The sequence below is a fragment of the Choloepus didactylus genome, chromosome 13 (genome assembly GCF_015220235.1).
Source record: "Choloepus didactylus isolate mChoDid1 chromosome 13, mChoDid1.pri, whole genome shotgun sequence".
Classification (NCBI taxonomy): domain Eukaryota; kingdom Metazoa; phylum Chordata; class Mammalia; order Pilosa; family Megalonychidae; genus Choloepus; species Choloepus didactylus.
The window spans coordinates 67,473,784-67,489,794 of NC_051319.1; the positions used below are offsets into that span (position 1 = coordinate 67,473,784).

The following is a 16,011-nucleotide window of genomic DNA, read 5'->3' on the forward strand; positions in this document are numbered from 1 at the left end:
CTTGGTGACACCTGAGACTCAGAGCTAGAGTTCAGTAGCTATGACTGTCAACATTATCCCATACAGCAAAGGTTAAAGAAGCTGAAAAGGGACCTGACTTCAATTAGGGATATGAATGAAATGGAGTTAGTTAGGACTAAGATAATCACACTAAAGGGTAGAGGATGATATTGACTGTGTTTTAAAAATCCAACTTCTGTGTCAGACCAAAGGTAGAGATGTTTATTTGGTGGAAAATATTTATTTTTCTGTAGCATGTTGTATAATTTAACTTGTATGGTCAGTTTATTCAAACATTGTAATTACATGGAACCTTGAATAGGAAGTGAGCTCTGGTTTGCTTGTACAGGTTAGTGCATGCCCCAATACATCCCAGAGTAATTTTGGCAGAGGATAAAGAAGTATTTGAAAAGTCCCCTTGAGGGACTGGGAAAAATGTGGAAATATTAAATTTACCCACCTGTGGAATTCCTTATAGTCTCACGAACATTGGGAACTACCAATTTAGTAGGCTGGGCTCTCAATCTTGGTGCTTGCCCTTATGAAGCCTGTTACTGCAAATAAGAGGCTAAGCCTACTTATAATTATACATAAGAGTCACCCCCAGAGAACCTCTTTTGTTGCTCAGATGTGGCCTCTCTCTCTAAGCCAATTTGGCAGGTGGATTCACTGACCTCCCCCCATGTGGAACATGACTCCCAGGGGTGTAAATGTACCTGGCAACATGGGACATGACTGCTGGGGATAAGTCTGGACTTGGCATCAAGGGACTGAGAAAGCCTTCTGACCAAAAGTGGGAAGAGAAATGAAATAAAACAAAGTTTCAGGCACTGAGAGATTTCAAATGGAGTCAAGAGGTCATTGTGGAGGTTATTCTTATGCATTACATAGATATCCCTGTTTAGTTTTTAGTGTATTATAATAGCTAGAAAGAAATACTTGAAACTGTTGAACTGCAACCCAGTAGCCTTGTTTCTTGAAGACAAGTGTATAGGTATATAGCTTTTACAGTGTGACCATGTGATTATAAAAAACCTTGTGACTCACACTCCCTTTATCCAGTGTATGGACAGATGAGTAGAAAAATGGGGACAAAAAAGTAAATGAATAATAGGGGAGGATGGGGGAGATGGGTTGTTTTGGGTGTTCTTTTTTACTTTTATTTTTATTCTTATTTTTATTTTTATTAATTTGGAGTAATGAAACTGTCCAAAAGTTGAATGTGGTGATGAATGCACAACTATATGATGATACTGTGAACAACTGATTGCACACTTTGGATAATTGTACGGTATGTGACTATATCTCAATAAAATTGCAAGGAAAAAAAAACAATAGCAAATATCACACTAGTAGTGAAATGCTGAAAATATTCCACCTGTGTTTGAGAATGAGAATGCCCAGTATCACCAATTCAATTTCCTATTGTACTTGAAGTCCTGGTCAATACAATAAAACAAGAAAAAGAAATTAAAGGTATTGGATAAAAAGGGAGAAATAAAAACATTATTTGCAGAAGATATGATCATGCATGTGGAAAATTCAAACTAATCCACAGACAAGCCATTGTAATTAATAGTTAAATTTACCAAGGTCTCTGGAGACAAAGTTAATACACAAAATATACTTGGATTTCTGAATAACTAAAACAAACAAATATAATGCTAACTTATATTGCAAAAAAAAAAAAAAAAAATGATCTTTCCAGATATGATTAAGTTAAGGATCTTGAGCTGCAGAAATTACTCTGGATAATCCAGGTGGACTCAAAATGTAATAACACATATCCTTATATAAGAGAATCAGAGGGAGATTTTACACTGACACAGGTAAAGATGATGGGAAGATGGAGCAGATAGAAATTTGAAGATCTGGCCTTGAAGATGGGTGTGAAGCAGTCACAAGCCAAGAATGCTGGCAGCCATCAGAGGCTAGAAGAATTAAGTGGATTCTCACTTAGAGCTTCCAGAATGTGGCCTTGACTACACCTTAATTTTAGCCCAGTGAAACTGATTTTGGACTTCTGGCCTCCATGGATGTGAGAACATAAATTTCTGTTGTTTTGAGCCACTCAGTTTGTGGTAATTTGTTACAGCAGCCCAGGAAACTAATACATACACATAGAGAAAAATTAAAGGAGAAAAATAAATGCATAGAATTACAAGCCTATAGGTTATAAACTCAATATTGTTAAGATGTTAATTTCCCCAAAATTGATCCATACAGTCATTGAATTTCCAATTAAAATCCTAGCAGATTATGTTTTCAAAATGGATATGCTTATTCTAAACTGTATATGGAAATGTAAAGTGCTAAGAAACTCCAAATCTGTCTTTCTAAAGAAAAGCAAAGCTGGGAGGACTTTCACCACCAGATATCAAGACATATTATAAATTAATGGTTTTCAATAAATGGTTCTAAATTAACAATATTCATATGGAAAAAAATGAATGTATCCTTACCTCACACTGTATACTAAAATAAATTTCAGATGGATTGTAAATTGAAATGTGAAAGATTAAACATTAAAGCTTGTAGAAGAAAGCATAGGACATCTTTATGACTTAATATCAAAGATTTCTTAAAGAAGACATGGAAAGTGACTACATTAAAATCAAGAATTTCTATTCACTAAAAGGCGAGAATGTAATGGCAACCAACAGAGATATTTACAATACATATTTCTGAAAAATGAATTGTTTCTAGAATACAAAATGAATTTTTAAAATCAATAAGAAAAAAGTCAGGAAATCCAATAGAAAAGTGTGCAAAACGCCATCAGTGCTCTAAAAATATCTCCTTGAATCCCCTTTCCATTCATTGGCACACTGGTTCCTATGTGCTTTCACTTCTGGAGTCTCTTTTTTAAGAACTATACTCAGGCTACCAGATCCTGCTTTGCACTTGCAAACAAGAGAAAGAATTTCCTGAGCATTTATTTTTCCTTGAAGCAGCTCTTAACCCATGAATGACATGCCTAGGGGTATAAATATGCCAGTTTCCTTTTTCCTCTCATTAGGACTCTCTGAAAGGTGACTTACATTGTCTCCAGAGCACTCCTGTAGAATTGAACCAAACTTACCCTCTGTGGAACATTACTTGATATCCCACTTTTGTTTGGCTTTCTTTCCCTCCCTCTTCACCACTACCATACTCCACTGGAGGGTGAGGGGGGCATACTTTTCCTGGGAATACTTCCTAATAAATTACTTTCACTTGAGTTTTCCTCTGAGCTTGAACCAACTTGAAAAGACACAACACAAAAAAAGCTTATCTCAATGGCTAATACACATAAAAAAAGTTCTAGTTCACTAGTTGCTTTGGAAATGAATATTAAAACCTCAATGTTAATATCACTATATGCATGGCATAGGATGAAAATGGAAAAAATAGTTAACATCAAGTGCTGATAAAGAAGAATGTAGAGCAACTGGAACTCTCTACACTTTGGAAAACTGTTTGGCAGTATCCACTAAAGCTGAACATACAAATACAGTATTGCTCACCAATTCTGTTCCTAGATATATGTCACCCCCATTCCCAACATTCAGTTACCAGAAGAAACGCATGCAAATGTTCATTACCAAAGACATGTACAATGTTCATTAAAGCACTGTGTGTAAAAGTCACAAACTGGAATTTCAGCAATAGGATGAATGTATAATTTAGGGTAGGTTCATACAATGGAATGTGATACAATAATAATAATGTACAAACTATAGCTACACACAACTTGGATAAATCTCACAAACATAATGCACAAAAGAGGTCAAATACCAAAAGAATAAATGCTGTATGGCTTCATTTTTTATAGCAGGATTGACACAGACTTGCCCCACCCAGATACCCTTCAAGACAGGTTGCTGTCCTAGCTGCTGGGAATACTGTGAGCAGGCAGACTTCAGCTATCAGGCACTTCAGAAAGCACTTTAGTTGCAGGAAGTCACCTCTCCCAAGGTCACACTCTTGCTGGAGTGACCCACATTCAATGATGAATGGAGGCAAAGTATAAAGGCCTGGCCTCTTGGGCCTAACATAGGACAACTATGACCAGTCATTTCAGTTTTGGAGTTCTCCATGGGGTGGGCTGATGCAGGCAGGTCTGCATCATAGACCTCCTTCTGCCCCTGCAATAGATGATGTTAAAACAAGCAAAACAAATCTATAGTATTAGAAGTAAAGATAGTAGTTACCTGTGGTGGCTTGAAGCTGTATATACACCAGAAAAACATGTTCTTAAATCTAATCCATTCCAGTGGATGTAAACCCACTGTAAGTAGGACCTTTTGATGAGACTACTTCAGTTAAGGTGTGGCCCACCTCATTCAGGATGGGTCTTAATCCTAACACTAGAGTCCTTTATAAACAGAATGAAGACAAAGAGAAAATAAACATCCACAGAAGCAAGAAACTGAAAGCAACAAAACACAGAAAGAGAAGGGAGAAACCAGCAGTGGCTGCCATGTGTCTTGACACATGGCAGAGGAGCCCAGGATTGCTGCACCCAGTTTTCAGGAAGAAGGCATTGCCTTAATGATGCCTTGAATTGGACATTTTCTCTGCCTCAAACTGGAAGCTAATAAATTCCTATTGTTTAAGCCAACCCATTTCATGGTATCTGCTTTAAGCAGCCTAGGAAACTAAAACACTACCACTGAGTCAGGGTGTTATGCCTGCAAGGGAACAAGAAGCAGACTTCCAGAGTACTAGTGATATTCTGTTTCTGAGATCTGTTTCACTTTGTGAAATTTCATAAAGCTATAGATGTATGATACGTGAATTTTTATATATTATATTTTGATCAACTATCTTCCAAGAAAATGACTATAACTCCAAAAGAATTAAAATCATGAATTAATGAATTAGAGTATTTTAAAATAAAGATGCTGGATTGGAGATTCAGAGATATGGAATCAGTCCGAACTCTCTGCTAACTAGCTATGTGACTTTGGGCAAGTTGCTTAAATTTCCTGAGTTTTCAACTATAAAATATTGAAAGCACAAACCAACTTATCACGTGTCTATAAGTCATTTTTACACATTTATGTTCATTTTTTCAATCTCACTGCTGCCCTAAGTAATGAGTAATTACCTCATTAAGGTAAAGCAATTTGCTGGAAGTCACAAAGTCAGTGAGTTGCAGAGCCAGGTCTAGAATCCAAGTTTTTGGAGAAGCTGTCTTCAACATCAATGCAAAATGGCATGTTCAAGAGAAGGACATAGTTGAATATGCCAATGGCAATAGCCATCTAGGAGAATTTAGGACAGAGAAAAGTGAGAGAAAAATGCTTAGAAGTTATAGGAAAGGTTGATTTTTAATAATGGCTAAGAGAGAATTCAGACTGCCCAAAATAAAAGAAAAATGAAAATTACCCAAAGTAAATAGACCAGTGGAATAAAACAAAAGCCAATGGTTAGAGGAGAAGATGCAAAGAATATCCTCTGCAGGTTGTGGGAGCTACAGTTCCTATGATAGACATCTTATGATTCAATGTTTTCTCCTCATTCTTCTCATTGTAATGATAAGATATAATCCCACCAGAGGGAAAGGGGCAACTCCTAGTAAACTAAATGTCATTCTATTAGTCTGAAAACTTCAACACTTCCTCCAGAGATATGACTTCTCTACTCTAGTCTTTTGTATTAAACCCACTAAGTTATAATCAGATACCCCTATGAAAACCATACAAAGTCTTCCTTTTCTCTAGAAGAACAGCTTAATATAAATTTAAGAAAGTATAAATTATACACCACTTCCATCCAGCCTTCATCCTTACAACAAGCCCTGATTTCCTCACTTTTACTTATGGATACATTTTTGTTTCCCAAGAATCTTTAAGGAATAGTTAGTTGGTCCAAATTCAGCTCAGTCACTCAGCTTGCCAAAGAGGAAAGGTCTCTAGTTTCTCTAATCGTGTTTTGATTCATATCTTCTTTTGGATACCTTCATAAACTTATGGTTCCTCAAGTTAGAAATATGCATACCCTCAACCCCAGTATCCAGTAACCTTTCAAAACCTAAAAGATCAGTAATTTGACAATTAAATCAGTTAATTTGTGGGCCAATGTGATGGTTAGGCTCACATGTCAACTTTGCCAGGTAATGGTACCCAGTTGTCTGGTCAAGCAAGCCCTGGCTTAACTGTTAATGTGAGGAGATTTCATGGACTTAAATCATGAGTAAGTTGATTGCATTTATGGCTGATTACATCCAGTCAACTGAGGAGAGTATCTGCAATGAAGTCAGTTGAAGGCTTTAAAAGGTAGAGTGTTGACTTCATCAGTCAGAAAAGAGAACTTTCATCTCTACTTAGCCAACCAGCTTCTCCTGAGAAATTCATAGAAAACTTTCATCAGAGTTGCCAGCTTGCAGCCTGCCCTGCAGAATTTGGACTTGTGCATCCCTACAGATGTGTGAGACACTTTTATAAAATCCTATAATATTTACAGGTATCTTCTACTGGTTCTGTTTCCCTAGAGAACCCTGACAAATACAGTCAACCTAATGAGATCAATCTGCCAGTTTTCTTAAATTAATTAATTTGGCTGTTTGGTATCATGTACAACCAACATAAAATAAGACAAACCAAAAATCTGATGTCTATTAGTAGAAGGAAATATACAGACAAATGCTGACAAAATCAATCATTAGAATTATCTTCTCACAAAACAATAAAATGCTAGGTAGTAGGTCCAAATCACAGTCATCAGATGCTTTTTTTCAATTTCTGGTGGCTCTCACCTCCATAAATATTTGGATTATGTCACATACTTAGTTAAAAATGGCAAATCCTCAAAAAATCATTAAATCACAGGGATATCCGTTTTATATTTTCACCACATACATATATTAAACAATTAAATGTCCTATAAGGGAACAGAGAAGTTTATTAATCACAAAGCCACAGTCATTTATCAACATTTTAAAAGGATTTATAGCAGCATATAATTTTCAGACCTAGAAAGCCCTAAGGCCCTAAGGTTTATTATGAAAAAACCTTAGAAGCCTCTTTGAATTAGATTTTAATAATATGGTCCCCAAAATGTTAGAGGCCAGTTGAAGTACCTGTAACTACACTAAACATTAAACATTTTCTTTCATTTAAAATGTATTTCTTTTTCAAATAGTAAGACCATTTGTACCAAAAAATGCATAAGAAAGTTGAATATAATAAAAAGTCTCTTCTTGGATTGAGATCCATATTAATATTTCAATCACAACATCACTCTAAGTTTGATGCTTAGATTTTCCTCATGGTCAAATCAAATAACCGTAAGAGTTGTATTTGCTCCTCATTATATAATGCACTAGAAAATAAAAAGGAAACATTTTGACCAACAAAAACCATTATACTTAACAGAATCCTTTGCTTTTCCCTTTCCTCAACCTTTTCTATATACTCTACTGGCTCAAGAAAAGAAATGGATAAAACAAATGGATGTCAGATAATTTATGACTCACAGTGACTGGTGATATAATATAGCACCTTGAATGTTAGAGGAGGCACATGTCAGAGATAAAGCAAACAATGTATTTCATACCACCGCGAAGGTGTGAATTTAGACTTCACTTAATAGGGACTATAAAAAAATCATCATGCAGGTCTGAAATGCAAATGTTATGGTGCTTATGAAATGTGCTGTAATATCCAGCACAATACAACAGGTGATGCAATGAACAACGCCTAGCAGAGCAGAAACAGGATGCCTAGCACACCACATTCCTTAATACAGAGACGTCAAAGGTGTGTTCCCAACACACCCATTAAATCAGCTCAATAAAGTATGTTCTAAAATGTCATCTTAGCTGGAGTGGTCTAGAAGTGTTGTGCAGCACTGCTCACAGTTTTGCTGAACTGTTATTGATCAAGGGTAAATGTTTGTTCATGTGTGTGTGTAAAATGAAGTTAAAACCTTTTGTTCAATTCTGGGCATTATTTCCCAGATAGTTCAATTCATTACTCTGTACTTTCCCAGCTGCAGAAGGCAGGAGCAACTGCATTTAGGCTACTCCAGTGCAAGGACACAGATTACAGGACTTTCTTCCCATGCTGCGGCAAGGGGTGATCTATGGATTGCTTGCCTCTCACAGATCTAGAATTCATGCCATTTCAGGCTCATAAAGAGTTACAGAAAATGGGAACTCAGAAGATAAGCCTTCTACTTTATACTTACTTGCTGCTTACAATATTGGTAAGAACCCAGACATCAGACATCTTCTTTAGAGATATTTTACAAAGAAAGCAAAACAAAGACAAATGCATATGTGTGTGTGTGTATGTGTATCTATCTATATTTCTACATCTATATAATCTCTATCTGCATCTATAGAAGCACTCCAATTACTCTAGCAGAATATTTGTAACATCTGTTTCATGAAGAAAATTGTTTTATAATCAGAATGCTGAATTATGTTTAACTTAGCTCATTGACTAAGTTTCCATCTGTATTTTTATTATTATTATTATTATTATTCACAGCAGTACTCATTTTCCACTTTATCCTTCTTGGTCTGGTTTCATGAATTGTTGTGTTCTAACAATGGTGTGTTTTCAGGGACACAGAGAAATCTCTCCTCACCCCTTCAAAATTCCACCAGCCAGCTGATTCCAGAAATGCAACAATTAGAAATTAATTGCTTGGCTTAAAGTTCATTCCCCATTAATATGTAAATTTCAAAATAAATAACAATTAAGCCTTACCAGTCATTTTGAGCTTTGTATAAACAAGTTGAAAAAATGTATCCTCAAGATCAAGTATAAAAGAAGGGTGTAGAAAGGCTGTATATAACACACTGCATGGAGTATAATACCTTTTAGGAAGAGAGGCAAAGCCTAAATGATTTACACATGGGTGGAGAAAGTAAATGTAGAGGAATGTGCACCTTTTGGATTCAGAACCCAGTAGCTGTATGATTCCCATATTCCTTTTGCAGATCCAACAGCTTTTTCTCAGTGTGGAATGCTGTGCATCAACAGCATCTCTGAAGATTCTGGCCGGCTTTACATAAGTAAAAGAAGTGAATTCATGAATGTGTTTGCTCAGATTCCCTCTTTTGGTGAAGCCAAACCCAAAGCTAGAGTTCAACAGGAGGAAGGAGGGAAAATCAATTTTCTTTTCAAAAATGGCAGAGCATATGACTGTTTCTATCCAATAACTCTGATGAGCTGTAGGGGGTGCTGGTGAAACTTACTAAGTACAAGTCCACAATTCCTCCTCTAAAATCCTTAGATCCATCAGTGTTTCAGCATTCAGAATTGTTTTAGGATTTTCAAACATAATATGGTACAGATGGCAGATATATCTAACACTACCAGTGCAGTCGGGGGTGACTATTTGTTACTGAACAGTAAAATTTCTATATACACAAAATTAACTTTCAAAAAAAAAAAAAAACCAAACAAACAAACAAACAAAAAGATGATAAATCCTTTCACAGGCGTTGTTTATGTCAAAAGTCAGATTTTGCCACCAAATAAATTTGCCACCATCCTACAACAGAAAGAATTTATTTTGGCCTTTTGGCGAAATCAACACATTAGCAGAAAAGAATCAACACATGAGTAGAAAATGGGGCAAAAAATCAACACATGAGTAGAAAAATGGGGGCAAAAAATCTAAAGGAAAAATAGGGCAGGGGGGTACAATTTGGGTGTTCTGTTTTTACTCCTTTTTACTCTTACTTTCACTTTTTCTGGTACAAGGAAAATGTTAAAAAAAAAATAGCTCAGGGTGATGAATGAACAACTATATGATGGTAATGTGATCATATACTTTGGGTGATTGTATGGTATGTGAATAAATCTTAAAAAAAAAAAAAAAAAAAGGAATCAACACAGGCCATCAAGACCAAGATGGCCGTAAGAGTTGCCACCTTTCTTGAGAATGGCTGGGCTGAGGAGCTGGTGCTGGCTGTGTCCTTCACCATCAGGGGCCTCACTTTAATTCTGCCCTCACTCAGTCCCTATGCCAAGTGCATCAGTATGATCAACCAGGCCACACCCTAGAGTTACTCAGTGCACGTCTGAGATGATGGCAATATGCTCAACGTGCTCTGTCACTCCCAGGATCCCCAGGGCCCAAGCTTGGAGTGGGTGAAGATTCTGGGCACACCTCCATCGACAGGGAAGAGATCTCCTTCCCTGAGGGCCCCCAATTAAAAAAAAAAAATCAATACAAAATAAGGCATTGCAAATTTTGCCATGAATGTTCACTCCTCAGCCTTGGACTAGGGTGATCAATAATTTCTTCTACCATATTTTTCTCTAGGACAACCAGGCCCTGGTTTATATACACATGTATCACAGGTGTCCATCAGGAGAGGTGTGGTGCGAATGGATGATTTACAAGTAAGGTACTCACTCAAATCTCTCAGCCAGGCACTCACCAAACCCAGAGTGAGTGAGGCTGGGAACACTGCTTTTCTTCCACTGCTCTTCTATGTCCACTGTCTTAGGATGAGCAGCAGTGACCCTAAGTTAAGATGCCACCATCATTCAAGTGCAGCTGTGTTCAGAGGGTTGAAAAGAAATGAGGGACAGCACCACCTTGCCACCTTCTGTCTGTGCTAATTGCCTTAAGGATCCTGCCTCTTTTACATCTAGAAGTAATTTTATTCTTCCTTACTGTGTACAGACATCAAAATCTTTTAAGTCTGTTCCTGAGCACAGGAGCTCATGAAGAGTTGGAGAGTTGTCCACGCTCCTTCTAGTCCAGGCCTGTGTTCAAAATAAACTATTTCCATTTCTGCTGACTAATGATGGAGTTATCTTGAAACATTCTACACATCTCCAGCCCTATATCCTTAATTTACTTTTTGATGCTTCTCTTTGGATATTGTACCCTCACTTCAAATTAAAGCTGAGCTTGCAATATTCATCTTGTATTGATGTCCTTCCACTCTTCCCTCTCCCAGAGTCAACTAGCTCAAAACCCTACAGGGATCTATGACTCTAATACCAACTTTGCCCCCAAAACAGGGGACAGTGAGTAAAGCCCACCGGTTCTTCATTGGTAACACATCTCTCTTTTGTTCTAGCCCGTTTCTGAAATTCAGCCTTTATCCATCCATGCCTGAGCTACAGTAGCACCCTTATAAGAGAATATTCCATCCTACCTGTGCTAGGCCAGACAACAAATGAATCCTACTGAAACACCTATTTTATCTTGTCCTTTCTCTGTTCAAAACATTATATTGTTACCAAGAAATACAGAAAAATATATACTCTATATTCTGCTTTCAGATCCCTCTATAATACGAAACCAATTTGCTTTTCCACTTTTATCTTTCATTCCTCTGCTACAAGACAAGTTTCTTACAGACACATTGGTCTACTCATTGTTCCCAACACTTCCCGGAAGTTGCCAGCAATTTCCCCACCCCTTGCACTTTGTCAGGTTGTTCTCCTGATTCAGATCTGACTCCCTTCATTCATCAAAATTCAACTCAAGCTTTCCTCTCCCTTCTTTTATCATCTAGCATCATAAAAATTATGATTATGCTGGTTATTCTCCAATATCCATTCTCCTTTTTCTCCCATAATAACAGAACCCCAGGTTTTTGCTGGGTACTTGACACCCAAGACTACATTTTTTAACCTCCCTTGAAGGTAGAAGTGATATGTTACTAAGTCTTGACCAATGGAATGTGAATGGAAATGATGTGTTTAACCTCTGAGTCACACCCTTTAGGGAAAGGGCATAGCATATGGATGAGAATAACACCACTGGAATGGCAGATCAAGAAAAGAAAACTTTGGACATCTGATAACTTTACAGAGCAGGGTTACCATAGGAGCTTACATAAGAGAAATAAAATCTATCTTGTTTACGTCATTGTTATTGTAGGCTTTGATCAGAGTAATCAAATCTATAGCCTATCTAATTTTCCATCATTTATTATTGATTTTACTCAATTGCTTGTTCCTATTGACATCCTAGAATTATTAATCTTCTCACTTATCTACGTGTTCTTTGCTCAATGTGAAGAGGAACCATGGCTTTTTTGTATACAGCTATCTTCAATGCAGTCACTCCCATACATATCTAGCTGTAGCACAGTGTGTTAAGAATTTAACAAATAAAATCATGCTTTTTTTATCCACTATCATTGGAGAATGAACTGTTTCACATAAGTACATTGCCAATAAATAAAACCATATTCATTTTGTCCAATATCATTAGAGAATGAACTGTTTCACAAAAGTATATTTTTAAATAAAATGAAAATTTCCTTTTAATATAAAAAAATTTAAAAGAACATTTCTTAATGAAAACATCTGAAAATGTATTTTACTCTTTGCTGCCCTATTACACAGAAAATAATAAATGTAATTAATTGGTGCTATATGTCTTTAGGTCATAATTACAAATGTTCATTTGTATTTTCTTTTCTCTATGAATCTCAATAACAATTGAAGTATGTGTTCCAAAATATGAAATACCTGGGAAACTTTTTTGAAGGCTTTCATAATACCATTTTTATGAATATAAAAGTAATGCCTATTCATTGCAGAGCATTTAGAGAATCCACAGAAAGCAGTCTGAAGTTTTGTGACTTTAGCAATATTTTATTGTCCATTGCTAGAAGATTATCAGTAATTTCCTTCCATTTTCTTCCTTCCATTAGCATGTTGCTTTCAGGAGCCCATCACTTTTGATTTTCTACTTCCAATGTTTTTATTCAAGCTTCCTGGAATTATGTAAAGACACAAAAACAAGAAGATCTAAAGGAGAACTGAAAAATGCTCTGCTACAAGCAAAAAGATAGAATTTAAGATATTAAACTTTCCATTATTTTTCTCCTGACTTTGGAGTAGGAGATAGTAAGCCAGTCTTAGAATATTCTCTGGAGAAAAGGCTGTGGCTGTAGCATGCCAGAGTTGGAAATCTCGAGGATGCTGATCTCCAGGTTCCTTAGTACCTCTTAGGTACTAAGACTTCTAAAGCCAAGTCATGGGGACAGAAGAAAATTGTTGTGAGTCATTAAATGTAATAGTGACATGTGCCTCTTGCACTTGTACCTCTTGAATCATGGTCTATGTATTCCAGATACGGAGACACAGAACATACATTGATCAGTAATGCAACATATTTAACTGCCTCCCACCACCACCACCCTCAGATTACCTGCCAACCTCAGGAGGCTCACAGTCAGTCTCTACTGCTGGCATGTGAGACATGTATTAGCCAGGTAAGAAGGAATGAAGTACTGAAGCATGCGACAACATGGATGAACCTTGAGAACATGATGTTGAGTGAAATAAGTCAGGTTCAAAAGGACAAATATTATATGACCTCACTAATATGAACTAATTATACTATGTAAACACATGGACATAGAATCTAGAATATAGGCAACAAGGAAATAGAATAAGGCTAGAGAATGGGGAGCAGTTGCTTAAGATGTGTAGAATTTTTAACTAGGCTGAATTTAAATAAGTGGAAATGGATAGAGGTGATGGTAGCACATTATTGTGAGTATACTTAACAGTGCTTAATTGTGTGTGAGTGTGGTTGACAGGGGAAGTTTAGAGTTATATGTGTCAGCAGAAGAAAAGCCAGAGGTTAAAACATGGGAATGTATAACCCAGTAAATTTTGGGGTGGATGATGACTATGATTAAGTACAAATATAAGAAAATTAAAATAAATATATAAAACTATTACAAGGAGTTAATAATAATAGAGTGGTATATGGGGGAAAACACACCTACTGCAAACTATGGACTATAGTTAACAGTAATATCTTGATATTCTTTCATCAACAGTAACAAATGTACCACATCAATGCTAGGGATCAATGATGGGGGTGGGTAAGGGGTACAGGATGTTTTTGGCTTTCTCTTTTTTTTCTTTATTTTTTTCCTTCCACGAGTAATGAAAATATTCAAAAATTTATTGTAGTGATGAACACACAACTGTGTGATGACACTTTGAGCCATTGATTGAATACTTTGGGTTGTTTGGTGTGTGAATATATCTCAATAAGATTGCCTTTTTAAAAAAGGGTGTTAGCATCAAAAATAGTCTAAAACAAGAGAAGGCTATCTAGCAGATACAGGCTGCAGTGCAAATAGCTTTGCTAGTTGTTCCTTCTGACCATAAAGCTCCAATTGTGCTTAACTCTCAAAGGTAGATTGGAATACTGTACAGAGCCTGTTGCCAAACTGGATACATGGGCACGAGATAGTCTGTATCTGCATGGCTCACCATGAATTTTGTGTTACTTGATGCATCAACCCTTAAGTTTTTGAATGCCCAAGAATTTCTCATTACCAAGTAGAAGTGAGACATGCAAGATTGGGCTTGAAAAAGTTATGAAGACCCAAGAATTTCATATAAGCAGATAGATCAGTTTCCCAATATGGCTGCCACAGAGCCATCCTTCCCTAAATCCGTATTTAGGACCTTGGGAAAAACTCTCTATGACTAGGAAGAAAATCATTCAAGCCTTGTTTACAGATAGCACTTTATTAAATGTTGGCATCAGCTGGAAGCGAACTGCTATGGTAATTATAGCCTCACTCATGGGTAGCCTTGAATGATAGCTAAAAGATGAGGAATCCCAGTAGGCAGAATTTATTTTTTAAATCAACTTTATTAAGGCATGATTTACATACAATAAATTTCACAGAATTTAAGTGTACAGTTTGATGAGTTTAGACAAATGTATACATCTGTGTAAACACCATCCCAGTCAAGACACATAACATGTCCACCTCCCCAAAAAGTTCCTTGTAATTTTCTGTGACCTTAATCCCCCCAAGTCCACTCTCCTTCCACAGACAACCGTCGATATGATCTCCATCACTATGTATTAGTTTTGCCTATTCTAGTACTTCATATAAATGAAATCATACAGTATGCACTCCTTTCTGGTTAATTTTTCTCAACATAATGCCTGTGAGTTTCACCCATGGTATTGCATGGACCCGCAGTTCATTCATTTTTACTGTTTAGTGTATTTCATGGTACATATATAACATAAGTTGTTTATTTATCTGGTCACCTGTTTAATGTGCATTGAGTTGTTTCTAATTCATTATTCTGAATGAAACTACTCAGAACATTCATGTAAACATTGTTTCAGGATCATATGCATTCCCATGACTTTGGAGAGATATTTAGGAATGGAATTGTTGGGCCATATAGTTAATATGTGTTTAACATAATAAGGAACTGATCTTTAAGTCATAGAGTATTGGGCCTATGTTGCCTGAAAAAAGACATGATCTGAGAGATCTATAGCAAGATATGGGCAGTGGTTGATAGTTCGGCTAAATAGTCAGGGACTTATTTAAAAAAAAAAAAAAGAAAAAGAAGTTGATTCAAGGGAGTTTGGGGAAAAGTGTGTGAAAGGACTTAGAGTGTGAGAATATTGATTCTCATTTGTTGAAAACTCACTACAAGGCCCTCACTATAGAGGATGCCCCAAATAAACAGGTGGTGAGATAACCCTTGGACCTCCCCTCACAAAGCTGGATCTGGCTAACACATGCCTAATATGCCAGCAATGGAGAGCAACCCTGAGCCTCAGGAGGCTAGCAAGTGATGTGGTTGGCCAGTCAGCTACATTGGACCTTTTCCATTGTGGAGAGTTACCAATTTCTCCTCATTGGAAATTATTCTTATTCTGAATCATGATTAATAACAGCATTCATGAACTTACTAGATGGTATTTCAAAAAACATTATCTACTGAAAAAGGAATGCATTACCCATTTTGTAGTGAAATAAATAGGGCAATCAGGTGATACTCATAAAATGTTTTGCTCCTAAATTAGGGGTGCGCTCTTACATAGTGCTATAAGTGCTCTGAACCATTGATTAATGTGTATCCTGGTCTCCATACCTGGAATACACAGCTCATGACTTGTGTTGCAAGTGCAAGAGGCACATTTCACTATTATATTTAATGACACAACAATTTTACTTCTGTCCCACATCTCTTGACTTTGCTAGTTAGAAAGTCTTAGTACTTAAGTACTTAAGGAACCCAGATGCCAGCAATC

At 36.6% G+C, this 16,011-nt stretch overlaps 1 protein-coding gene across 1 annotated transcript; it reads left to right on the forward strand.

The window, feature by feature from the left end:
- Positions 1–9,854: 9,854 nt before the first annotated feature.
- On the forward strand, positions 9,855–10,160 carry LOC119507743 (NADH dehydrogenase [ubiquinone] 1 alpha subcomplex subunit 3-like). The gene is given in 1 exon segment (XM_037800908.1): positions 9,855–10,160. A coding segment is annotated over 1 exon segment (306 nt).
- Positions 10,161–16,011: the final 5,851 nt, after the last annotated feature.